General features: G+C 41.5%; 2 protein-coding genes and 3 long non-coding RNA genes across 13 annotated transcripts; 3 read left to right on the plus strand and 2 right to left on the minus strand.

Moving 5' to 3' along the window:
• Positions 1–544: 544 nt before the first annotated feature.
• On the plus strand, positions 545–2621 carry LOC106588848 (uncharacterized). The gene is made up of 2 exons (XR_001324719.2): positions 545–703; positions 2090–2621. It is a non-coding gene; the product is annotated as an uncharacterized LOC106588848 (long non-coding RNA).
• Positions 2506–22614, minus strand: hoxa3ab (homeobox protein HoxA3ab). 8 transcript variants are annotated; one of them, XM_014178295.2, is made up of 4 exons: positions 22350–22614; positions 10745–10805; positions 6520–7105; positions 2506–4165 (listed from the first exon to the last, which is right to left on the minus strand). In XM_014178295.2, the coding sequence occupies exons 3-4, from the start codon at positions 6986–6988 to the stop codon at positions 3366–3368; spliced, it is 1269 nt and encodes a 422-aa protein (XP_014033770.2). In that variant the 5' UTR covers positions 6989–7105; positions 10745–10805; positions 22350–22614; the 3' UTR covers positions 2506–3365.
• LOC106588850 (uncharacterized) lies at positions 7488–15613 on the plus strand. Its single transcript, XR_001324720.3, has 2 exons — positions 7488–7844; positions 14054–15613. It is a non-coding gene; the product is annotated as an uncharacterized LOC106588850 (long non-coding RNA).
• hoxa4aa (homeobox protein HoxA4aa) lies at positions 19440–20962 on the minus strand. The gene is made up of 2 exons (NM_001141624.1): positions 20493–20962; positions 19440–19955 (listed from the first exon to the last, which is right to left on the minus strand). Exons 1-2 carry the CDS (start codon positions 20905–20907, stop codon positions 19609–19611), a joined length of 762 nt encoding a protein of 253 aa, NP_001135096.1. The 5' UTR covers positions 20908–20962; the 3' UTR covers positions 19440–19608.
• Positions 21093–27425, plus strand: LOC106588847 (uncharacterized). Of its 2 annotated transcripts, XR_014382937.1 has the most exons (4): positions 21093–21305; positions 22372–22525; positions 23271–23336; positions 27110–27425. It is a non-coding gene; the product is annotated as an uncharacterized LOC106588847 (long non-coding RNA). The 2 variants fall into 2 exon arrangements; XR_006762412.2 differs by having other exon boundaries at positions 22372–23336.
• The last annotated feature ends 194 nt before the right edge of the window (positions 27426–27619 follow it).

Consider the following 27619-nt stretch of genomic DNA (forward strand, 5'->3'; position numbering starts at 1 on the left):
TATATGCTAACAACATACTAAGTTTAGGGAAACAGATTCCAGCCTGGCCTTCCAGCTGCTTCTCTTGGGGTTTCCCCGGATAAGCGAGGTCACAGCGGGCGTCTTAGTCTGGGTGAGGTGGGTGGTAGACAAGATAACCTTATTTCTCACACATTTCAACTTGTGCTATTGCACAGTTAATAAACCCCTGCCATTGGAACAGGTCATTTTAACGAATACATTGCAGAGAGATTCTGTAGAAGGAAATGTGTATCGACTGAGCAGCTCCCACAGTTTGGCTATGTACCCTTCCAGTACAATCTGTAAAAGCCACACTATGGATGTTTTTCGTCAAACAGCCAGTAAGCAGCTATGTTGTATGCTTCAAAGGAAATAAAATTGGAAGAGTGAGTGGGAGAGGAGGAAAATAAGTGGTAGGCCTTGCTCAGTTTATTGCTTATATAGCAAACAAAGAATCCTGGAAGCCTGCGCGCGATCAATCTTACTCGCCAAAAGGTCTGACAGCTCGGTGCCCTCAGAACACATTTAAGGCTTCTAACTCTCCCCCGGATCAAATGCAGCCAGGAAGCGGCGAGCAACGCTGGCCATTTAGATTATAACACGTTTCTGTTCGCTGTCACATATTTTCTGTCGCTTAAGGGATGTTTTAAGACATTAAAAATACATGGAACATTTTGCAGAAGGGCGATAATGCGCGTAAATGGTGAGTAAGCTAAACCAACATCGCCACTGCATTTTCTTGCTGGATTTTTTTGGGGCGTATTTACAAAACGTAATTATTTTTCGTTGGAGCATACATTTGGGTTTGTTGGAGGTGAGTAGAGTCTGTGGTAAAGGACGGGCCTGAGGAGGAGACGGATGGCTTTTTGGAATTACGCGTAGGCTTTGTGTGTGAGGCGAGGAGTGGGTGGCAGCTTTCTGTGAACCCTACTCAGACCTACACAAGTTTTTTACAGGGGGATTCTGGGGGAATGATTAAGAACACCTTTCCCACGGATGGAAAATGACAATTCCTTGTTTCAACCCAATCCCTTATTTATGCTGCGTTAAAATCTCCAACATATGGGTCAAATCAATGGAGTATGTGTGTGTGTGTGTGTGTGTGTGTGTGTGTGTGTGTGTGTGTGTGTGTGTGCGCGCGCACGCGCAAGCTGGGTCAAATCAATGGAGTGTGTGCGTGGGTGCGTGTGTGTGTTTGTGTGTGTTTTGGATCCAGAGTTGCTCAGTCTATGCTGACAGACCATGGTTAAATTGTTCTAGGTTCCCCTGCTAACCATATGTCAGGATCAAGAGAGTGCCATCCCTGTAATACGTCATTTGTCGAAATTATAAAGGAAATAAATTCGAGTACAGATTTTGTAAAACATTTCAATAATCTTGAAATGCATTTGAAGGGGATAACTATAATTTTACTACACTAACAATTGTTTCTTCGATTATCAGTTGGGAAATTCTGAATGCACAATGCATGGTATTGTATGTGGAATTGTGTTCTCCATTATTGGCTTATATTGACCTACATTTCATCAATATACTCACTGAATTATATTTGAAAATAAAAACTTGAATGTAGTCAACGTAATTAAGATGAAAATATGTTTTATGCTATGTAAGACGGTTCTTTGTGTGAATTGAATTTGGGCCTGCCACAACAAAGGAAACTGCACAAGCGTATTATTACTACACAAGCTTATTATTACTACACAAGCGTATTATTACTACACAAGCGTATTATTTTCATACTTATTTTACACCATTGCAAAATAATAACAGCTGAAAATATGTCGATGACTTTTTGCTGCTTGTAAACGCTTGTAATTGTTATTGTGTGCAGCGAATCCAGGCCCACATAGGCCTATTTAGCTGCATCAGATAGCCTGTGACTCAAATATTTAATACGTCCTGTACTACATATCCTTTCATTTAGTCTAATTTACATGTGTAAAGAACTATAATTATGAGCTTAACAGTCCTACAGCGCCATAATAAATTTGAAATATGGGGCCAAAATGTGATTGATTGAATATAGGCCTATCGGCAAACTTTTTTTCCTTAACGATTTCTCATTTAACCTATTTTATCCTAACAGATACTGCAGAAGATCCTCGTGACACTTTTATTATTATGGATGTAGTCATGCGGAGGAGGCGCGGGAACAAGGCCACAGCAAAAGCTTCTGATGTGCCCACGCGCTAAAGGAGACAAAACGAGAGGCCTTTGTACAATGTTTTCGGGATTTATTGTCACTATGAAATAAACTATTACGTTATAGATTATTATAGGTAATATTGATTCTGTGATCATGTGAATGACATTTTTGTGATGAAATAGCATGCCCTCTAAAGTCCTACCAGTGTTTTTCCTCCTCACAAATAATCTATGTGATAATAAGATGTTTATTATTATTATTATTATGCCTATTATTATTGCTTCCTTATTGTAGTTTATGCCATGTGTTATATGTTTAAATACCCTCGAAATCCAGGTTGAAAGATACAATGTATATTTAAATTCATTTATTTCTTTATTCGAACTGGAGCAGCATGGAATGTATGACACTGAAACAGAAACTTGGTGATATCTGGAATATTTGTTCAATAAAGAAACGTCTAATATCTGTCCGTCCTTCCAAGCGTGACTGGTTGATTTGCATTCGTAGAGAAATAAAATACCTGCTCTAAGAAGAAAAAAATAACACCAACATATCAGTGTGCTGCCGAGTGTCTGTCTGTCTCTCTGTCGTCTGTCTGCTGTCAGGTAAGGGGTAGAACTAGAGCCTAGGCCTGGTTCCAATAGCCTTCTCTCCACATACAAAGAGCACAGGGGGGTCAAATAATACTAAAGAACTCCATATAACGTCATATAAATAAATAACATTTTGAAAGTCCAACAGAACACAAGCTGGTTAGATCGTAGGCTGGAGCTTCCAGGCCTCCCTTTTTTAAGGATCCTTCCACAAGTGCAACAAAATGCAAAAACAATAACACAAAACAAATCTTCAACTGCGGATAAATACCAAAAAACTAACACATTCACATTAAAATAATAGCATAAGATTTGTTCATATACCCTGTTTGATTTGTTTTTAGAAACAAGTTAAAGATTAAATAGGTCTATGCGTATGTGCCCCCGCGCATGTTGTCTCAGATAATAGGTCTGTGCGGAACAATAACACTATAGCAAATAGAGAGAACATTTGAAGCAAGCGTGATTACTTTCCTATGCTACTTCACACATTAAACTATATAAAAAAGAACAAACATAACCTAGAACAAAGAGAAGGTGGAAAAAGCTACTAAAGAAGAGAAGAAACAAAGCGATGGTGGTTCGTCAGGTGGTGCGGAGTGATCCAGGGTGCAACCCGGCTACAGATGTGTCAGTTTGGGCGCTTCCTGAATTCTTCCCTGAGAGTAGTGCGGCGTATTAAGGTCTGTGTACGTCGGGTTTGGATCACACACTCTTTGATGGTGACTATTGCCCATAGTGATTGCTCCATTGTAGTCCATGTTTGTGGACGGCGGGTGCGAGAGATGGGTCAGGCCGAAAACGGAGGCCCTGTTGTTGGGCATCGAATCGATGTAACCTCCGCCTACATACACAGGGCTGACCTGCTGCAAGTGCGTCCCATAGCCGCCATTTCCTTGGAGAGGATGCGCGTCATACTCGGGCGTGGCCGAGCCGCCAGTCCCGGGATACCTCTTCTGAGAGGGCGGGCAGTTGTTTAGGGAGCTGTTCAAGGGAGGGGGATATGACGTAGGCATACCGTATGCATTATGAGCGGGCTTATTGTAAGACGTTGGCGACTGGGACTCATAGGGGACACTGTTAACCAGAGAATGCATAGAGTTGAGGTATCCTCCACCCCCTCCTCCTGGAGATGGGCCGAGGGGGCTCCGAGGGGACTGGCCCCCGGGAGAGGGCATCATGCCACACCCTTTCTGATCCTTTTTGTACTTCATCCTGCGGTTCTGGAACCAGATCTTAATCTGCCTCTCCGTGAGGTTGAGCAGGTTGGCCATCTCGACCCTGCGGGGTCTGCAGAGGTAACGGTTGAAGTGGAACTCCTTCTCCAGTTCCACCAGTTGTGCGCTGGTATAAGCCGTCCGGGCTCTCTTCGACGCGGCTGACCCGCCCGGGGGGCTCTTGTCTCCAGGGCAACTCTCAACTGGCGGAAGAGGAAAGGGAAGACAGTCAATCAGTAACCAAGCCCAGCAGCAAGCACAAGAACAAGACCCACAGAGTGACAAGATACATATAGCTGATAACACACGTCTCTCCACATGGACCGACTCAAATACACACATCAACAAGAGTTCTACAAATGCAGACAAATCAGAGATGTCCGCAACTAGACTGTGGATGTTACTAGTGCAATTATATCAGCCATAACATGAACTATGACTGTATACATGCTGAGGACAGCTCCTAACTGTTAGCTATACAAAAGCCAAATCAAAGTGATTATAATTGTGTGTGTGTGTGTGTGTGTGTGTGTGTGTGTGTGTGTGTGTGGTGTGTGTGTGTGTGTGTGTGTGTGTGTGTGTGTGTGTGTGTGTGTGTGTTAAACTACCTCATATTTCCCACTGTAGCTTTTTAACCCTCATAGTACACACATGTGCAATGCAAATATCTGTATTCCTCACTACGCATGAGCTAAATCTCACCTTGCCATCTCCTATGAGTCTCACCATGCTGAATGGCTGGGGCTCTGCCGCTGCACAGCAAGGTGTTGGTCTAGTTACCGTTTATGGCAGTCGGCCAGCACCTAATAAATGTTGCTACTAGCTACTAGCTACTGTACAGCCAGAAGCTGGGCGTGAGGAATGCAGCATGCCATCATGTTATGAGTTAGCTCTTCTTTATAAACGGGGAGATAATATTTTCACCATCTCTGTTTCAGAAACTAGGCTACTAATACTGCTGTTATTCGAAAAATGCTATAATCGGGCTATAATCCAAATAATAATAATTATCCAAATAAAAAATGTAATATTTAAAATGATCTTGTTTCATTAAGGAGCTACTGTTGAGGGATCTGTGATTAGAATTATTGCAAAAAGCAGACCCACTGGACACAGACTTATTTCAAAGTCTAGTTTTCATTTACATTTGGTGGAAAATCAGCAGTGAATTAAACGTGAAATCAAAAATAATTTCACCATGTCATTGGATTTAGGTTAAAAAAATACGAAATCATTTACATTGATGACTTTCTGCCAATCCAATCAGTTTTCCACGTTGATTCAATGTCATCACATATAATGTTTTTGCTGAAATGACGTGGAAACAACGTTAATTCAACCAGTTTTTACCCACTGGGGTAAGCCTTAGGCTAAGGTTTGAAATAGTGCCTTTGGCATCAATTTGGCAGACATCTTGACAGACTCATGATAAATGGGATTCAGCAGACCTTTCAGATGCCTGGATGCCCTACTTATTCACTTCTGACCAAATATATTCCCAAAAGGTGGACATAAATAGGCCTACTAGCCTATAGAGACAACACGATTTGGTAAGGCCATGGGAATTTAAGCATCTTTCAACTTTGGGTAAACAACTTCCTCCCCCAGGTCTGCTAGTTTTTCCTCTAATCAAAACAAGAGAACAAATTGGAACAACTGTTTTTGTATGTTTGTTTGTTGTCCTGCATGGAATGTTGTGTGATCAGGGCCAATATATTATGTTTATTCTAGCAGAAAGTCAACGATAGAGCATATGGACAACAAATGGTGGAGCTAGGCCTAAAACTAGGAGGAATGGATCACAATTGAGTATTTCTAATGAACATGCATACATCATAATAGATCATAAGGAATGCATACTAATGGAAGAACCATATTGACATCACAAGATTGTATGCGTAATTAAGGTATTATACGAAAAAGGTCGTTTTCAATAAAACGTCACAATATGTTCGATTTGGCTTCTGGGGGGCAAGTAGACTCCAGCTCCGCTAAAACCATTTTTATTTTTACCTTTATTTAACTAGGCAAGTCAGTTAAGAACAAATTCTTATTTTCAATGACGGCCTAGGAACAGTGGGTTAACTGCCTTGTTCAAGGGCAGAACGGCAGATGTTTACCTTGTCAGCTCGGGGATGCGATCTTGCAACCTTTCGGTTACTAGTCCAACGCTCTAGGCTACCCTGCCGCCATTGACAACTACGTGCGGTTTCCAAGGGATTGTTAAATAAATGTTATAAATATGTGGTTTTAATATCATCACCTATTGAGCATAGTCATAACTACAAATGTACGATCCGATTTGTTCAACTGTGAGGGAAAAGTTTGAGAATATGAATGTATGCAAAATAGGGAAATAATCAAACATGTTGTCCCTTGGTCGGTTCATCTGATGAAAATATATAGATCATTGGTGACTTGGGGGGGGGGGGGGGGGGGGCATGTATGTATGTAGGCAAACTGTTTCATGTATCAGTAATGGATCACAGAACCACGCATGAACAATGGAGTGTATTTTATCACGTGTTTCCTCAGAAGTGGCGTCTAGGTCATATACCTGAGCTGGAGCTACTGGTTTTAGGCTTCTGGTTCTGACGGGACTCTTTCATCCAGGGGAAGATGTGCTTCCGGGTGGTAGTCGGCGAGCTGTGCACCGAGCTCTTTGAGTTGGGTTGACAGGAGCCGTTGCTCGTGTTCTGGTTGAGAGAACCGGGGGACTGTGACTGGGGAGGTGGTGGTGGGACAGACACCGACATCTGCGGTTGATTGCTTTCAGTGAGGACGGGTGGCTGCGCCGCCTGGATGGCCGTACCCCTATCGCAGTTCTCCGCCATCTCCCCCGGCTTCTGCAGGGCGACCAAGCCGTCTGGGGACTGCAAGGAGCAGGCTGGTCGATGGTACTCACTTTCCACATGAGAGGCCCGGGGATATTGGACCTGATTGGCATCATAACTGAAGCCATTTGCGCTTTGATACGGGTAGCCACTGTAAATTGCGGAGCTGTCGTAGTAGGTTGCCTTCTGCATCTCGCCGTTTCCCAATATTTATTTCAGAAACTGACAGGGTCTTGACACCCTTGTTGAATAACATTGGCACCCCTTGGTCACGTGACACCTCTTCGCCAATGGCCTCCTCGGGTGAACCTAGGGTTACAAGAAGCACGGTGAGGAGAAGAAATGGTGGCGATCCATCTTACTTTTCAATAAAGGGCTGACACCAGATACTATGGAGGCAAGATAGGGGCAACAGTTCTCTGGCTATTCTCGTTTACCTTCTGGTTACCAACACAGGGAACAAAGGCATGCACAAACCTCATCTGCACTTAACTGAATCAAATTAAATACGTTTATAAAAGCATACCATTTGTGCAATATTAAAATGAATTGTAAACCACCAAACGAAAGGCCTGTCGTGAACTGGGCCTATGACTTCTCTATGCTTTCTCTCCACAGAGCCGGACATGCCCTCACCGCAGTGTGCTGTAGTCTCTACCGCAGCCCAGCCACCTTGCTAAAAGCATAAACAACCACATTCCCCAGTTTGTGCTGCATGTGTGTGTGGAACCAAGATGGATGAGGGCCAGGAAGAAACCTGTAAAACCGCATCTCCATGACCACGACGTGAACTTTCCCTGGCAGGCCTATAATAAAGGCTCCTGTCGGTGCTGTCGGTTAAGTCGCGCATCCCGGTGATGTATGCAAGGGCGGGATGGCGCACTGCAGACAGCGGCCCGGTGAACAGCTAAGCTATGGCTCGGGATTCAGGCAGACAGAGTTCCGGCATGTAACCTAGAACTATAGGCGTACTTCTAGGCTAGGAAATAGCTATTGTGGATCTAATGAGTAGGAATGCTCAACTACTGCTAGTAGTTTACTCACTGAGGTAGGCAAACTGGGGTCATATCTAATGAGAAGTCATTGAAAAACTATCCAACTGAAATTATCGTTTTTTTGTTATATATTCGATGTGGGTAAATGGGTACAACATACACGTTTTTAAAATAAAATAGAGTTTTCCTTAGAAGGATTTTAGGCTTAATTTGTGAAGCATTGTAGTCTGGATAAAATAGCAACTCTAGGCTAAAGCTATTGTCACACCTGCTAATGGTAATTATGTGAATCATTTAAAATAAACGAGTTATTCGATGCAGCAGTATCAATTCACAAACTATCTAAAATGTTAAACTACTTTCACAGCTAAAGAAATATAGGCAGGTTATTGTAGTCTATAGTGTAATCCAAAATGAAAACATGAACATCCTATTGTGTAGCCTAGTTAAGGCAGTCCAAAAGACATACCACCACGATAAAATGATGATAGCCAACAAGTAGAGAATATTTGTGATAATGATTGATATTCATTGCATTTTTATTAGAAATAAATATATTACTACTCTTTTAGTACAATATAAAACTAACTTGGGCAAAATTAATATTAGGCCTAGCGGTACTATTATAAATCAATAATGTCAATATTAAACATGACCATGATTTTCATATAAGATCCCCTGAGATGTTTTTTAAGAAAATTGATAGATAATTCGTTAACTACGGCTCGTTACTGCACAATACACACCACGACAAGCAAAAAGCAGACCCTCTTGCACTCAACACACCGCAGAATGAAAATGAATATCCCAACACCAGATCTGCTATGAAAGCCATGCTTTGGAATACATATCAGAAAGCTTTTTGATGCATTTCCAACATAAATAGTAGTCTGGTCGAAAAAAGAAAGACAGGGCAGAAAAGAGAAGAGAATACAAGTTCGAGCCTTTGAATACTCAGCCCCCCGCTCCGCGCGCGAGAGAAATCTGGCTGCCTGTGTTGTGTGTGAACTCTTCCTGAACCGAGATGTAAGTCATACGGTGATAAATCACCGCGCGACACAAACTCTGCCATTTACAACCGAGAGAGAGACAATTTCTGGCCTGCTTACCTTATCCTCTGACGATGAATGCAAAGCACAAGGCAATATGTTCTCATTCAGCGACGAAATCGATCAAAACAGTAGTCCGGAGAAAAAGTTTAGGCAGAGCGAGCTGGGGTATAAGCAGCAGCACCAGCATGCGCCAAGCTCATACAGGACTCATCCGCCACAACAAAAAAGGGAAGGGGCGAGAGGCTCTGTGTGTAGAAGAAACAAAATCCCTTTTTTTCTGTTCGATGTTTGAAGGGTAAACCAAGATAATGAAAGCAGGCGCGAGCACTCGGGTCGTCCAGATAAGGGCTATCGGCCCTCGGGGTTGAACTTATCACATGCTAGAGCAGTGCCCATGTCTTATACCAATATTAAACCTAGCCAGGGCTATGGACTATGTGTTTGGGCACAAGCACCATGCAGACATCACCAGAACAGTGAACTCCCCCGAAACATAGCGTCACCATAGACAAGGAAGATTATGCAAATGAACTAGCGCCTTGGACACAAAAAGTCACTTCAAATCCTGCCCCCCCTCCCCCTTAAAAAAAAATAGCATTACAAAAACCACGAACACCCATCCCAAATGTTTTATGGCATTTGTTGTTATTTATTCAACACAGAATCGAATAATGACTGGATGAAATGATGGGAGAGTACACAGCTTTACGCAGCACAGCTGATGGTAACAACGCTACATTACCATTACTATGAGAGGGATAAAGGCAGCTTAATCATTAACCAACACTTTTGCATTTTATGTAGCCTATCAAGCCTTTCATTTACGAATTGTGCTGGGATTATAACTTTTTTTTGTGTGTTGCAATATTCGACTAATTTCTAAATTCCTAGGATCGAATACGTCTTTTTCCTGAATGGTTAGAAAATACATAAATGATGCGTTTATGAACTGGGGACGCCGCCGATTAAAGCGTTGGTTGGGGTGAACCAGGGGAAAGACCCCATCGGGCCCTGGGTTAGACAATTAAAAGAAAGTACATCTCCAAAAGGGAAAACAGAGGAGATAGACAAGAGAAACCCGGGAGAGAGAAACCGAGAGCATGGGGAATCCCTCTGCATGTGAATGGTGTCGTTTGCGGACAAAGCAAAACGATTTATGTCCTCTTGCATCTCAAGGCAGTAAACACGTCTAGAGCACTGCTTCCCTTGTCTGAGGCCGCATGGTGGATGGATAGAAGGACAGATTCAGCCACACAATGAAAAGGTACAACATTCAGACGGCGTGGGAGGGTGAGTGGGACCAAAATTCGTGCGTGAGGATATTTTTTTGCAAACGTTGCCTTTCTTTTTTCAAAGCAGAATAGTGACTTGGTATAATTATTTACTGCTTTGTGTTTTCTCGAAATGCTGACTCATGATTTTCCTTAATTTGGGCCCTAACTACGGGTTAGATGTCATGGAGATAGTGGGAACAGAAGGCGAATTGATATTAATACAAAAAGGACGAATACAAACCACCCAAAAACTACTTTTTGGGTGAAATATTTTGCCAACTTTACAGCAAGTGTAATCTACAGCCTACGCCAAGGCAGATGGTTTTCAGAGAGAGGGATTTTTTAAAGGAACAAGGTGTCGCTGCAAGAGCTGCGATTCCCCCGTCGTTTTTATAGTGACAAATTACACTACAAAAGACATGTGGAAGAGAACGAATTATTGCTCTCAGGCGTTTCATATCACCACTATAAGCTATATAGGAAGCTTACAGGCTATGGATGTGTGTGTACAAGCCTGTGTGTGAGTGTGCTGGTGTAGGCGTCTCAGTGTTACTTATTAGAATTGAATCAGGATATGACCGTCAAGCATTTCTAACAGAAATCAATAAGGACATAATATGGACTTACCGAAGGCAGGGCAGGGTCTCGTGAAGACCGTGGGATGGATGGGATTTATTTAGGTACAATTCTGAAAGAAAAATTCAAATCAACGTTACTTTAGCCAACCTGTTTTTTTCCCTAATAAACCTATAGGTCCAATATTCCACCTAACATGTAAATGCTAAGTTCATATCAATAATAACAATGTGCATAATATATTAGCAGCCTAATATCATATTTCCAGAAGAGAGTAGGCTAGGCCTAATGAAATCTCCAAGTAGCCTAACAATAGACTAATTACTTTGAACAATAAATTAATTCAACATTAGCAGCCAAAACCAGTCAAGCAAATACACAAATTTACGATAATAGGCTATAGCCCAGTAGTTTAAAGAATTTTAATGTGGCCTATCTTGCTGTGTGTCCAAATGTAAATATTGTATCATATTGTAATCCTATGTGTTAGTTGTGCAACAAAGTTAGTGAATATTCTTTAAATTAAACTTATTAACCACATTATTATACATATTTTTCTCTTATTAATCAAATTATTGCTAGTCATAAAAATAATACATTTCAAAACAGTCACATGTATATTTCAACATTAACGTTACAAAAACATAACTATCCAGAAAACCCAAAAAGTAGCTTGGACAATCATTTTGGTTGCTTTTTTCTTTTTGTGTGTATTTTTGTCCACCATTGGAATTGGATCGAATAGTCATTAGCGCTCGTGCAATGGCTGCCCCAAGTCCCTGCGCCCATAAATCACACCCGAGCGCGGTGACCTCAGCGCGGCCGCGCGGTCCGATATGGCACTCCGTCTACCATTATCCTCGTTTCCGTGGCAGAGCCGCACAACCCCAAAGCTTTTCTTCACTTTTTATGTACCTCAACTTGATGTATCCTTTCCCGAGAAAACCCATGTTTAACACCACAAATTGATGTATTTTATAGGGAAAGGAATTACTCCTCGGAGCAGGACGTCACGACTGCTTCCACCTCAGTTTTTTTTCTTATTTTCTAACCAGCAGAGGTTTAAATGGCTGGGTTTATTTACAAACGGCTATCTAGGCCAACTGCTATCTGTGGCTATGGCTGCATGAACTGCATACGGGTTTCTAGCTAAACACTTGAGTGTCTACTATTCTGAGCTAGGAATCTGATCAAAATGAAACTGAAAATCAAACATTTAAAAATCTATATTTTATTGTGATATATAACACCAATGGAGTAAGGGGATGGGGGATTGTTGTGAGGACTTTGAAGCCAAGCTAAAATGTTCACACAGGATAGTGAAGCAAATATAATTGAAGTTATGTTTCATGTAGCATAATTCATTTTAGTAGCCTGACACTGAAAATCGACGATATCTCCAACAACCTGAAAATCTATACTCTTTAAAAATGTTTCAGTTTTATTTTCCAGCCCGACAAAAACATGGAGTCTTTTTTTGCTTACTGACCTCTGCCTCGCGCGGCAATAACTCACGACAGTAATGAACAATCGGCGGAAATACCTCAAAATAAAATCCATCATCCCCAAGCACAAGCTCTGACTCTGTCCGCGAGGAAAAACATATCCGTCCGTGACAGCAGTATAATAGCATCCACAACAAGCAAGAACCTCCCTCTCTCCCTGTCTCTCTCTTTCTCGTTCCCTCTTTCTTTCTCTCCTCAGCAAAAGTCTACAAAGCCCCGACTAAACTCACGGAAAGTGGGGGGATGCGCGTAATCAGCAACGTATGGCCAGACCAGGGCTCCGGTTTTCTCCCGGTGCCATAACACCGCGCCGTATTATGCGCCCTGCTCACGTGACACCACGTCAACTTAAATCCCTTTTATTTGAGCCCGTGAATCATTAATGGAGGCAGTCATTGCCCCTGAGGAAAACGGATCACTTTAGAGGGAGGAAAAAGAAGGGTACATGAGACTGCAATGTATCTAACGATGGGACAGGTCTCTCGCAGTGCCTCTTTACTTCCACACAACTCGCCTGATTCCGAGGCGTGTGTATTCTGTCAGTTTTGGAGGCTCCTATATTTTGTGCCTATTAACGTAATTTGAGAGCGCTAATCCCGATGTAAAATACTGTGATGCTAGGCTAACTAGCCTTGAGCCACGGGCAGAGCCAGGGATGTGTTTGGCGCTGTGGTGTGACAATTCTCACTATGTGAGATAGATAGAGGGCTTTTCCTCAAGGAAGCCCCTTATGGGTGGCGGATTGCTCACTCAACACCCGAGTCACCCCTTTCTTTTTTATAGAGAGATATGGCTGGTGCTATTGTGTGCAGAGTGTGCAGAGGCACTCAATATCGCCACCACTCCACGATACATCACCCCACATCCCCGAGCTATACAACCAATCACTCACCTACTCACTCACTCAGTCAATAGCCACATACTGGCGGCCGAATCGAAATCAAATATCTCATAGTTACCTGTCCGAACTCTGCGTAAAGGTGTGCGTCCTAGTAGCCGGGAGGTGTGAGTGTCAGTTAGTCAGTCAGTGCTGATCTGAGAGGAGAGGGTGCATGAGTAAGCGCAATGAGCTAGTTCTTTACCCCCCTGGTCAGTGCAGCGACCCTCCATTCAACCTGCAGCTCTTACGCATTTCCTACCGCCAGTTGAGTGATGCTGGAAATTATAGGTTTGCGCAGAGGGCATACTCAAATCCCAGTATGGGGAGGGGGAAGGATCAGGTGGTAATATGGCAACTGGCCCACTCTTCTTGTTCACATGAAAACGTATGAGATGAGGGTCAACGACAATAATTATCTTTGAAATAAATGTATATTCTACTGCAATGTCTAACAGACCCACAACTCAAGTTATGAACGGTATGGTGGCCCACTACATTATATCGTTTAGACTTCCCGGGTACAACCTAAACCTTGTCCGGAAGAGCAGCCCTTCTCTCGGCGCCGTTTGGCGCTTGTTTTCTGTCAACACTGAGCAGCGGGCGTGGAAATGTTCCACCATAACTATTAATCACGTCAAGCGGACATGGAGCGCATCCCACTCCCACACCACGCCACCCTTTGTCTTCTCAAACTACAACCTGAGCCGTTTAAACTTTTCAAATCCGAGCAGGAGGGGACCATCTCTTATCAGTTTACCTTTCAGACTACTTTGTGGAAGATTGGGAGTGAGGAGGTTCTGATTTTAGGATTTATGTTGGGTTAGAATTATGGATGAATCAGATTTGATTAGCATCATTGTTTTTTTTTCTGTTTTTTTTTTAAGGGGGGACGTCGTTTAAACGCAGAGAAAGGCCTTTACTTTGGCATACATTTTGGTGATACAGAAATGTGATTTATGTCTTTCTCTGTTCTAGTTCGGCCAGATTTGCATACCACTACACCAGCTCAGAGTGTACATGCATGGCAATGCCGGGGAGCGTCTGTGACTGGAGCTGACAGTGGACGGAAAACAGACCCTCTCTCCCATGCCGCGTTTCGCCACCGCACCTGAACTTTTTCCTGACCCAAGCCGAGGCCCAGAGAGTCGAGTGCGAAGTTATTTGGGGTCAAAAACAAGGCGAGGATGGAGACTACAAAACCAATTACGAACATAGCTAAACCTCCGTTTTCAGCTGGGAAAGTTTTGGATACTTTTTAGGATGGGCGTTTGTTGTTTTCAGCAGTTTCAAATTGAAAAGTTTATTCGCCACTGCACAGGATTCAACAGGTGTAAAACAGTACAGTGGAATTCTTGATTTGAGAGCTAGTTCCAATATTCAGTGATAATACTATAGAAAATAACCGAACATATAATACAGAATACAATCAAGAATAAAAACCACACAAGATGATTAGCCTATTACAGAATTTGGTTCGTTTCTTTGTTTATACTTTTTCTGAGTTAGTTCTTCAGATATATCAAACTCCCAACCCCGGCCACCGAGAGGACTTGAGCTGTAGACCTCTCCACACCCTCTGTCTTTGGGTGTTCGCCAGACGGCAGTGGCTATAGACTACATATCTCCCCACAATGTTGACATTTGAAGCTCTTAACAGCGAGCCTTGGGTTACCGATACACTCTGCAGAAGATAACTCTTTCTCAGGGGTTTACATTGACCAACATCAAGGCTAATGCGAAATTCAACGCCTTAAGCTGGCTTGGCGTCCAAGCTAGACAAAGAAGCCTCGGTGGATCTCGCTATACACGACTACACCGACTGACTTCTGTCCTGCTGGTTTGTTTCAGTACGTATTGTAGAAATGAAATCGTATTAATGTTGACTTTTTGTTGTAATACTTTTAAATGTATTTCAATTGCCACTTTTGATAGGCTAACGTTATATTTAGTGCTTTGAAGAGCCGATTATAAACATTTTAGGGTAAGAACAAGAGACTAAACTTCCTAATTTGACCTCAGAGCAATAATAATGCTGTATAATAATAATAATAATAACAATCATAATAATAATATTAACAATAATAGTAGGCCTACACATTACCAATGGCACATTTAATTCAACTAGCCTCTGGCAAGCTAAAACTAAAACTAACCGCTCAAAGTCATTTTGAACATTTTTATAGACTTATCGTTATTACACATTTTTATATTGTATGCTACGTTAATGTTCAATAACAGCCTTATAGCCTAAAGTCAGTCTTTCGTGGACAGGATGGTGATCTGTTAATGTTTAACTTAGTTCTTGATTGTTCTTTGTGCCTTCTCTGTTTAAGGCGCCCATTCAGCAATGTGGACAACTCATTTATGCACCATAGCCTGATATTTGCCTTCTAAAACTTTGCATGTGTGGCTCACAAGACCAGACATGGGTTAACATGCACATAAATTGTTAATAAAAATGTATTTTTACAAAATACTTTGGAAACAGTTATCTTTACCTCATGAAAACTGAATATAAAGTCAATGATTACTGTAGTACTTCCACATGAATGCATTGTTTTGACCAGAATCTGACTATCCTTACAATTCATTTCAACGCACCTTTATTTATCCCATCAGAGACAAATGTGACAGTAAGTTGAGTGTGCAAAAAGCATGGAACCTCTTCCTTGCTCAGGGTCATTGGGTTGCTCTAAGGTAATCTTGTGATCACTTATGTCCAATGCCAATATACAATTGAGTTCATTGCAGTGTTTCTTTTCATTTAGGCCTAGTTTATTTATGCTCAATTAACGAAGTGGCATTTCTGGGCTCTACACCCTTGAATGTAAGCCACAGGTCAGAAGCGAACAAGAAGTCTCAGTGCACAGCTTTGTCAATCGCAGCAGTCCTATAACAACGGGGTATCAGTTCATATTTGATCAATTAAATGTTCAGTTTAATAAAAGTTCGTTGCTGCCACATTGCAATTCCGTATCCCCCTCCTCTTCCTTTTGAGTCATTTTAGGGTAAATTTAGCCAGAAATATAATATTATGGAAAAGCACAGATGCTATGCAGAAGTTTGTACTTTTCCACATGCTGATACGCCTTGTGTAAAACGCCTGGGTGTGAGCCTTGATCACAAGTTGAATGCCATATCCTACCATAATAACTGCCTCATATAGTCTATTATCGTTGAAAAAGTACATCTTCATATGAGTAATATTCAGATTCCAGGTAACAATTTAGAAATGTATCGTTTTTAAGTTTTTAAATGGCTACGTGACGGTAACGCTTACGCATTTTAGCCACAAGGAACCAGTCTCCTAGCCGAGGAGTCTAAACCCACAAAGCTGCGGGTTAACAGGAGGTTGATGCTGGGGAGCAAGAAAGCCTCATAACAAAGCAGCAGCTGAATATACACTGTTACAAATCAGTCACAACCAAATATCAATGACGTGGACAGTTACATTGCTCTCAACCTTTAACATATCGCTATGTAATGAAATGAAAAACACAAGTTATTTAGGACAGAAAGTGTCAAAATCTACTCACAATCAGACAACATGGGTTCTATCCACCAGAGAACGGACGGACAGGAGCGAGAATTTAGCAGAGAGGAATATTTGATTCGTGCTCTGCCGAGGATCATTTCAAATGAAAATACTGCCGATTTTCATATCTATTTCTGACCCGAGGGCATTCATTATTGAATACGTCACGTGAGTTATCATATTAAAATGTAGTACATTTGGGGTGACCTCTATTCGGGTATTAAATTAGCTCAAATGTCTAATTTCACTATCTTGACATCGTGAGAGACTGCGTAAAACCTGTGCCAATCAAACAAAATGGCAATTTCTCAACTCCACGCCTACGCCAAGTGCTGGCACAGAAAAGGCCTAGACTAAGTTGGCAAGATAATTCTGTGTAATTTAAAATGTTTCCATAATGCATTACTTTGAATTTCACTTGTATCCACTTAAAGCTCAGATGGAGTTTACGAAGATGTAGCCATATTACGCAATCCTTTCCTGCTGTGCCCAATGCCATTTGATAAGAAAATACGCTGATTGTTATGCATATGCTATAACATTCCACTCAGGCCTACTTATATAATATATATATATATATATATATATATATATAACATAGCCATCGCTTCCGTCTATCAAGGATGGATTATGAATGCTTGTAAAGTCAGATACATAGACAAAAAAATGCTGCTTATGGAGAACAATAATAAAGGCCTTGAATAACTGGTTTTTCATTTCGTTAACATATCTACTCGAAACTCAACGTTAGAGTCCATAATTATAAGAATGGCTTTCATTTACTAGAATAAAGTAGATCCTTTGGAGAGGTCAACTAGGTCCCTTTTATAGCTACAGTAAACGGAAAAGTTGTTTTTTCATATAGCGCTAAGCGTGGTCTATCTCAATCTTCCTTTTGCACTCATGATCTGACAGACGCGTTTGTGGGACGAATAGCAGCAGAGACGACTTTGAGTGAATGAGCAGCACGGTTGCACACCTTCACGCAATTTTTGTTTCCGCATTGTCTCGTGGGCAAATGTATATATATTAAAAGCTATGGAGGACTGGACATTGTGTGTCGTAAGGTCAGAGGTCAAGCGGAGTGCTGCTAGTCGATGATTGGTCAGATACTGCTGTGTCCTCTAGTTGAACCCTCTGATTGTTTAGATGTAGCCGGTAGTGACCAACACACGCTGGTATACTAGGGTTTGAGAAGAAAATGCACATTATCCTTATAATAAAAAACGAAACCAGTAGCAGCCAGATGTGTGACCAAATACCTCGCTAGAATAGAATAGGTCTCTATGGGGCTACATAGAGTTTGTGGAACATGTATTATTATGGTAGTAAGTAATATCCTATTTCAATTTGCAACACTCATACTTTCGAAATACTTTCGTATAGTAGTAGTTTACAGATTATTAACAAATATGCACACAGGATTTAGTTTTGTATTGTGTTAACTGTGTATGCAATGATGTAACAGAGAAACATGGCCCGTAAATAAACTTGTTTGGTTTAATAACAGTTTTATAGCAATCTGGAAAGTCCACTGAGAAAGATGCATCTGGGTGAAAAATAAAATGTTATTGGAGTTTTATGCCCACTTTAGGCACAACGATATTTCTGGATAATTGTGCGTCTTTGGCTGCGAAACTACATTTACTGAATGTCTTAAGACTGAACTTGCAAGGAGTGGGCTTTTGTATATATTTACTGACGTTTTAGGGATTGCCCATTGGAATATCACTGGTCTGGGTTGTTTTGTCCAGAAAAAAACGAAAGTGGACAAACAAAGCAAAATGTAACACCCAGCACAGCTATCCATAGTTAGGTGAATTGTATTCCTTATAACGTTCATTACGCACGCACATTCGAAGCACTGGCTAGCTCATTCAAAGGTTTCAATCCCTGTTCGGGAATAGTGTAACGTCATTAGAAACTGAATGAAAAGTATTGTTATGTCATAAACGTTAAAGAAACAAGCACTATGCGTATTGACTTTGTGAGCCTTGTTAAATCATCCACAACCTTTGTGCGGCCTTTGACATAGGCCTACGCTATAGGCAAGTTATGCTATTGTTACCATAGCATTCAATCATTTCATCTAACTCAATGCATATTATTCTGAAATATCTTACAATATTATATGCAAACCAATATCAGCCATACAATTGAAGTACATATTTATTTCACGGGAAACGTTTCTTGCATGTGCCTAAACTACAATACATTATTACACCGTCCATTAATCAAACAACATGTACAAATATTCACAGTTTAGATCACACCACAAAATAGGGACACACTATCACAGATAAAACGAGTCTACACTACTACACGAACAAACAAACGAGGTTGTCTTTTTTTAGCCGACAAAATGGATTCAGTATTGTGCCTTCGCTATGATTTGTCTATGTACATTAGGGGTGAAAGTCACCTGGACATTACACGACTTAATAACACATTCAACAGTAAACCAACTCATTCACACATCACGAGCTAAACCCTAACTACGACCCTGTCCCGTTCTAAACCTCGTGATTGGTCTCAGACCGGGCTCTCGAGCTTTCCTAAAACATCGTCATTCTTTCAAGTATATTAAAACTTTCCACGAGAATAAACAAAAACATTGCATAGAAGAAAAAGAAATACGCGGCCTCACATATCTCTCGTCTCATTCTCTTTCTTTTTATTCTATGCAATGATACATAAAATCCAAAGTCCTGTGGTGCATTTGAATGTGCGTTAACCTTCTGTCTTAATAAACAAGTACAGACATTTCAGTTGCCATCTTGGGCAGTACGTGGCGGATTTCGAGCTCAATAATGAGGAGAGAGTGAACAAACAGAAAGAGGAGGTTGAGAGGGGAAATGGTTTTGAAAGGACGCGACAGGCCCAAGGGCCAGGGGAATGGGGTAATACCATGGGGGCCATACTCGAGAATCGGGCCACAAAATTCAGTTTCTGTGTTCTGTTCTCAGTCTGTTGGTTTGGCGCGAGGGTTCCATCACTATAGGCTCGCGGTGCAAGGCGTGGGAACAAGCTGCTGGTGCGTGGCTGTTTTGATTTTCTGTTGTTGCTGCTGCTCCTGCTGGGCTCCCAAGGACGAGGCTGAGCTTGAGGAGCGGATCTTTGTGTTCGGCAGCTTGTGATCTTTCTTCCACTTCATCCTTCTGTTCTGGAACCAGATCTTCACCTGACGTTCGGTCAGGCACATCGTGTGCGCGATCTCCACGCGCCTGCGCCGGGTCAGGTAACGGTTGAAGTGGAATTCTTTCTCCAGCTCGAGAGCCTGCTGGCGGGTGTAGGCAGTGCGAGACCTCTTGGGCACTCCTCCTCCATTGTAAGTAGCATTGACTGAAGAAAAGCAAGCACACATACATACAAGCAAGCAGTTGTTACTGCCACATGAAGCACTACAGTTCAAACACTGACCATCTCCACTGGATACATTACAAGTGTTGTTCTCCATAAAGGCTCGTTGGTAGTCTAATGGGGGAATAAAGCCTACGATGTTTTGTTGGGGGTTTCGCCTCCATTTCTATTGCATAGAAGGACCTTAATTTGGAGACTCCATGTGTACAAGCGCTCGCATCCAGGGACAAATCAAGCCTTAGAAAATGATTAACAGAATCGGCGGGGTTGTATATTACAGTTTGGCTGGTGTCCAGCCATGGAGGTATAGTTCTAGTTAAAAGACAACATAGACACATGGCCCCGGCAGACAAACACAGGCAATAAAATTTATGAGGGTTCTTAATTACCGACCCCGCTGCTCGATGGTCGTAAATTGCCGTTGTAAGGGATGCTACTAGTGCTGCCTCAATGGGCGTGCATACGTTCCAGTGGTGGCTTGCTCTGTGGTTCCGGTATTTAAACGTGGCGATAACTCACCAACATGGACCTTCTTCATCCAGGGGTAGACCACCGGCACTTCCTTTCCCTTCTGTGCGCTGGAATAAGACTCAGTGGCGAGGCTGCAGTCTTTGCTCACGTCCGCCACGGCACCGCTGTCTGGGACTGGGTTGAGGCGAGGGCCATGGTTCTGGGCAACGGGGTGAGCCTGTGCGTGATGCCTGTCGGTGAAATCGTCGAGAGCGTTGTTGGGGACATTACCGTAGTCGTAGCTCGGTTCTGTGTAGTTTGACCTCGGATAGGACGCCTCGTCGTGATGGGGAAAGCCCGAATCTTTTGGCCGTTCGTAGTACTCAGTAGGGGCGGGGATGTATCCGTTCTGTTGATATTCGTCGCATGGAGGAAAGGAAGGTTCGATATAGTTCGAGTTTATCAAGTATGAACTCATGATCATTAATTTGTGAAGTGCAACAATACTAATTTTTATCGCTCTGTCGTTATTCTGATCTCCACAAAACCCTCCTACTCTCTGTCAAATGTACAAAGTTGTCTGGTCACGTGTAAACCGCCACCAATCACCGCGTCTCCTGTGGGCATCATGTAAACAGGAACCAATGGAAAGCCTGGCATTGGCACAACGAAAATGGCTCAGACGAGCCTACGTTGGTGTTTTCCTTATTTAATCAAACTAGATGAAGAGAGTTGTTTAGCACATAGACTCAACTAGAGTAAGTAAAGCCTTTATTTAGCAGTAACCCACAGTAGACCACGGCCTTGAGGAGATGATGATGGTGAAGGGTATCTCTTACTGTTGCCCAGGAAAAGGACGGGCTCTTTGGAAACAAGCAAACTGTACGTGTCTTATTTTCTGTCAAAGATGACATTGGAGCGCCTTTCCAATCCACTCCTTTCCAAAATGCTTTCCTTTCAAGTCAATTCTCAGTTGGTAATTCCGTGCGTAAAATGTAAATGTGTATTGTAACATTTTACTGATGGTGATGAACTAAATGAAATGGAAACTTGTTTACATAGATACTGATATTGATCGTGAAATGAAGACTAGAGAGAGACAGATTATGTGCACGCACAATCGAGGAAGAGTCAAATATTTCACTTGATTTGTGCCACAAAACAAAAACAAAAAACAAAGCGAAGCAAAGATAAAACATTGCCTGGGCGCAGTCACGCGGCTCTGAGGTTCACATTCAGTCACTTAATTAAACCTATGATAACTGCATTTTAATTATAACATCAAATAGTTTATATTTGGCTCATCATATACAAGATGGCATCTTAAAAGCAGGCCAAAAGAAGGCCAAAGAACAGGTTCCGAATTTGCAATTATGTTAGTAGATGAGAAATGAACACTTGTGTTAAAATTAAAAGCAACTCAATACAAAAGTAAGTGATCAACATGCATCGGCCTATCTACCGACGCACCGTCTACTTACAAAGCGCTTGTCAGTAAGCACAAAGATAGGCCTATACGACTCCTTTTCAGAAGTAACTGCCTGCGATTGACTAGAACTAACCTAGTTGACTTTACTAGGTTAGTTGTTGTCTTTACTCAAAGATCCAACATAAACACCCATCATTTATGCAGCATTTTAAACTATTGAGGTGGATGTCAGATAATAATTAGGCCTACAACATAAGACACAACTAAGGGCATAGTAATAATAATAATAATCATAAATATAGTATACTATTAATAAGTACAATACCAAACAACTGAAATAAACAACTAGAACTAAAATACCAAGATTCAAGCCAACACCTGAAAATATATTCAACCTCACGACCATGTATCCTACAATTAACCAAACACACTTCTCGATTCATTTCACTATGACAAAAGTGCAATTCTATACAGTTTATAATAGCAGCATCCCTGACCGTATCTCTTCTGTGCCATCAGTGTCTTGTCATCTGCCATCTCCACGACCTGCTTGCCCTCCATCTCACTATTCCGAATCCGAGGTGAAAATCTCGAGGAAGCCTCCTCAACTGCACGAGCAACTCTAAGGAAAGTGTCCGCGACTGTCCACGTGAAGAAGGCCCGGTGCGCGGTGGTAAGGGGAGGCCAAACTTCGAAAATATTGAAAGCTTTATTTTTTCGCTCCCGCTTTCTATTCGCTCCCCTAAACAGCGATAACTTCTCTATGACCCCAAAGTGACACCGTTTCCATTTTGTTTCTGATTAATCTTGCCCATTGACAGTCTTTGTTAAACAACAAGGCGTGCCCTTCTCCAAAGAGGCGACATTTTCATATTTGTTAGACGCAGTGACCTGAAGTTCACCCCGGACTTGGACTTCGGTTTTCGGGTCTACTCGACTCTGGGGAGATAACGGTGCACTTAGTACGGGTCAGCACCCAACAGCGCCCCAAAAATAATATATATATATTTTTTAAACAGTACAAAACCCACGTAAGTCCACCTTAAAAAGACTTACGTCGATTGTGGCACTCCTGTGGCGATGTTAGCCAACTGAAGGGACGTTTCATTGTATCCATGTCAAGGTTTGATTTAGAAGGATATACATATTTATTCAATTTGTATCATACTGTTAGGCTTATGTTATTGTTGCTCATCTAGGCTCCTGCTTTTCCTGTTCAAAAAGGTCCTGCTCCGAGCTTTGTATGTGTAAGACGGAAATGAAAGCCATCTCTATGGGATTTGTATTTTTGTCAGATATAGGCCTATGGCATTATACGCATCTAAATAGCCAAAGTTGACAGGTGTTATATTACGATTTAATGTATTCTGCACCTGTAACTCATCGTGAATGACAAGGGGGGATATTTTATTCTCAAGATCTGGCCTCCAGAACGCATGTAGCCAAGACCACCTGAGAGCCTATCTATCAGCATAATATCCAAGGTAAGAATACTTGACTTGATATCTAAATCACATTCACCCACCCACCACTTATGCTGCTGCCATATGGTGTATTATTATTGTTATTTATCCTGCTACCAGTCACTTTCTCCTGATCCCTGCCTACATGTAAGCTACATATCTACCTCAACTACTTCAGTATCCCTGCACATTGTAAATGTGGTACTAACACTGACCCTGAATATAGCTGACATTCTCAACAACAACAAAAATTCTGTCTCATATTTCTTATTTCTCTTCTTTTTTTTTTTATAGTACTTTGATATTAAATATTGCATTGTTGGGAAGGGCTAGCAATTTAACCATTTCACTGTACTTGTGCATGTGACAAATAAATATGAAACATGAAATGTACAGTCAGTGTGTTATATATATATAAATATGGGCAGGGTTGGCTGTTATCCACTCTCTAGCCATACAGTAGCCTACCCTGAATGAGACACCGGCTAAGTCGGCGATGCTTTACAGCTATTTACAGTTGATTGCGTTTAATACACTGCTTTTTGCATTTAACAGGCACTTACTATAGTCATGTTTCATTTAACATCTTGAGATGGGAAAACGTGTTCATTCTGAAGTTCAACATGTTTTTTTTATGACCTAATGTTAAACTTAGGTGAAATCACAAGTTTTCTTTTGCCACTTCTCAAACGTGATGATCTAATAAACTTTTCAGCGACTTAAATATGCTATTTAAACAACCACATTCAGTGTTTTACGATTTTAGATGGAAATTGTGAAATATGATAAATTGACTTTCACAATATCAAAAATAGAAGCATTAATATATATGGGAGTGGTACCAATCTTAATTTTGCAATGTGGCTTAGGCTATGGCAACGTTTCTGTAACAATTATTCTAAATTAAACTCGTCCAAGGCATCTAAATTAATTAGCAAAGAGAGCAAAAAGTCTAGTTATAAGTAGGAAAAATCTGGCCAACTATTCCATTCATTTGCTAAGGTAATGTGTGAGAAACAAGTGTATTGCCACTCCTTCGGTCCTTCCCAAATATAACGAATATAATATATATATATCAAACTGACCCAGTGCTGTAAATGTAGACAGTAAGAAAAGTGTTCTGATGATAGTGACTGAACACACATGGCAGCTACAAGGCCCCTTGTCTGTTAGGAGGACCAGGCTGCAGAGGAAAATATTCACTAGGTGGTTAAGGTAAGGGTGCAAATTATTGTTGCAAATATAAGGATTTTAATCATGCCACATGTTGTGAGTTTTGTATAACATAACGATATATCGATATGTTTGCTCAAACAGGAAGGCCACCAACAGAGCTCCTTGCACGTTCAGTACACCTTAAGAGGAAGATGGGTGGGTGAAATAGTGTATTACTTTGAACATGTTGTTTAAGTTGTCGTCTTAAAAATAGGACATAAATCAAAGCAAAAGCAACTGCATCAAGCGAGTGTTTTATGGAGATTTTAGTGATACACAAACGTTTCGAACAACAAGGCCTTAGTTAGGTCTGTGTTATCAAAGCATACTATTTTGCCCAATCCGTATCTTCTAAACTTACACGACAGAACATATACTAAATGTTCTTCAATAAACAGTTGTTAGAATTGTGCCATAACCCAATTCGTTATCTCCTAAAAGAAACAGTTCACTTGCGGGAGCTATTTCCTTATTTATTTATGATAAAGACACACCACCAATTGCCATATTATACCTTTAGCTCTTGACTCTTTTTAAATAAATGAACATTGAATAACCAATAGTTAGGCTATTTTATAGTAGGCCACTTGTTTGTTTAACAAAACGAAATATGAATGAACAATTTGGGAATAAATTGTTACTGACATGGCTAAGGCAGATCTCACAATTTCGAGTGCACAGTTTCATTAGACGTTTTTAGGAGAATAGCCTACATTAGCCTACATGTTGCCATGTCTTGAAAACCAATTGTATCTATTACAATATAGGCTAGGTGCATATTTTCAGAAAAACTATCCCCATGAAAGCGCATTGGGTTCGCAGTTTTCATGTAGAATTAGATAAGGATGGAGCTCATATTCTCACAGTCTTACGGGAAAGGAGAGCGCCTGTGTTCGATCTCTTTATGCAGCTCCATCCCTTTAGAAGCTTCATACCCTAAAGCCTAACACATTTTCAAAACCTAATACAATTATAACGGTGTTTTTGTTCTTATTAAGAAAAGGTTATAACGGTTTACTGTTTTCATTATTATTATTATGATTTTTACATATTCCTTCTTTGTAACCAAAATCAACTTGTGGGTGACTTTTTGTAAGGCTAAAAACAAGACGTGTTCCTAAGCAGAGGGAGAGAAAGACTAAATGTTTTTTAAGGAGTCCGGGGGCTCCATTTGGGGGGCTGTGACCATAGCCTACCCATCACCCTATGACCGGGGTAAGAATATCAATCCTCAAAATGCTAATTTTGCCCTTGTCCCTAAACATAACCAATGCAATTTATTCAAAGGAAATTCACCAATCCACAGCCTTAATAAAATGCTGGCCACTCAATCTTGGGTCTGGGGACGGGCGGGGGTCCACTCCCCTCGGTCCCTAACTCGGGGTCACCCCGCTTTCAGGGTTCACCTGGAGTGCACCGTCAAACATATGTAATTCAAAGCTATTCTATCTTTTGTGTGGAGAGTCAAGATCGCTATTATAACGCTGGCATCAGGCCCCGGATGAACAGATGAAGGAGACTTGTTCAGCGGGTAAACTTTTGACCCCAATTTTTCCTCCTCTTCCCCGCTATCTCGAGTTCATCAGTCCCACCCCTGCGAGGCTGTGCTGCACAGGCGAGGTTTCTGGCTGCTCGGGACGAAAAATGTATTTGCTCTATATTCATTTCTGTTATCATTACTGTAATTATTCTCATGAATATTACAATTAATGGTATCCTATAGTAACAATAAAGGCAGGCCTATAACAGAATAACTGTAGTTGTATCTCCGTACTGTCTCACTGTGGGTTTTGGTTACAATACACCGCTCTGCATACCTCTAATACAGTATGTAAATGATATTTCAGTAACAGGCCCGAGGGGTTGTGGTATATGGTCAATATGACACGGCTGAGGGCTGTTCTTACTCACGAAGCAACGCGGAGTGCCTGGTTACAGCCCTTAGCCGTGGTATATTGGCCATATACCACAAACCCCATAGGTGCCTTATTGCTATTATAAACTGGTTACCGACATAATTAGAGCAGTAAAAATAAATGTTTTGTCATACCAGTGGTATATGGTCTGATATACCACGGCTGTCAGCCAATCAGCATTCAGTGCTCGAACCACCCAGTTTATAATGACATTTTAGTCATTTAGCAGGCCCTCTTATCCAGAACACCTTACGTTATTCAGTCGTTTGTATCAAGCGAACCACTCAGGGATGCATGTGTGTCCTTCATACTTGTGTGTGCCTCACATCTACCTACTATGCAGTACTGCTAAAATGTACCACAGGCTATCCAAAAAAAACCTAATGTAATATGCAAATGTTATTTTTCCACTGCAATGTGTATTAAGGCAAGCAAACCGGTCAAGTATATGTGTGTCCTATCCTACTATCGTGTGTGTGTGTATGTGTGTGTGTGTGTGTGTGTGTGTGTGTGTGTGTGTGTGTGTGTGTGTGTGTGTGTGTGTGTGTGTGTGTGTATGTGTGTGTGTGTGTGTGTATGTGTGTGTGTATATATATGTGTGTGTGTGTGTGTGTGTGTGTGTGTGTGTGTGTGTGCGTGTGTGTGTGTTTCTCCTCCTATCAGAATCTGGCTGCGGATGACACTGAACTTGGCCTAAAGCGAGCTCTGCTGGTGGCTCCGGGAGGATGCGGATTTATCTTTCTGTTATGGCTGACCTCGCGGTGAACCGCGCGCTGGGGACGGTTCTTTTTCTCTGCCTGGCATTGTCTGCCTTGCTGTGCAACGCATAAAGGACCCGATTTGGACATTTTAATTGTGTTACAATGGTGTAATTTTCTCCCCAGACGTCACAATGATAATGGCATAGAATAATGGTTTTACTTACATTACCTACACCACAAACTGTAATGGAAATAAAGTTACATTTTGTTGCATTGGCTATTTGTTTACACGACTTTGTGATATATGTCAACTATTAGGTTGCTGGGCGGTGAAGGGGTGGATGGGAAATATGGATGGGGTCAAACCACGTCAAATCACCAGATGAGTCAGTTTGAATTCAGTCGATGTGTTGATATAAAGTCCTTTGAAGATAATTTTTTTCAGATGTATTCATTGAATTTCAATAAAGAT

This window comes from Salmo salar, chromosome 27 (assembly GCF_965601325.2).
Source record: "Salmo salar chromosome 27, fSalSal1, whole genome shotgun sequence".
NCBI classification, from domain to species: domain Eukaryota; kingdom Metazoa; phylum Chordata; class Actinopteri; order Salmoniformes; family Salmonidae; genus Salmo; species Salmo salar.

What these genes read in the sequence shown, in the direction of transcription:
- hoxa3ab (XM_014178295.2), bottom strand. Translation starts at nt 6,988, where the DNA reads ATGCAGAAGGCAACCTACTACGACAGCTCCGCAATTTACAGTGGCTAC. An exon ending in AACCAGTAGCTCCAGCTCAG is followed by an intron (nt 4,166 to 6,519) that starts GTATATGACCTA and finishes CTCTTCCGCCAG; the next exon opens with TTGAGAGTTGCCCTGGAGAC.
- hoxa4aa (NM_001141624.1), bottom strand. Translation starts at nt 20,907, where the DNA reads ATGATCATGAGTTCATACTTGATAAACTCGAACTATATCGAACCTTCC. An exon ending in GATGAAGAAGGTCCATGTTG is followed by an intron (nt 19,956 to 20,492) that starts GTGAGTTATCGC and finishes GCTTTTCTTCAG; the next exon opens with TCAATGCTACTTACAATGGA.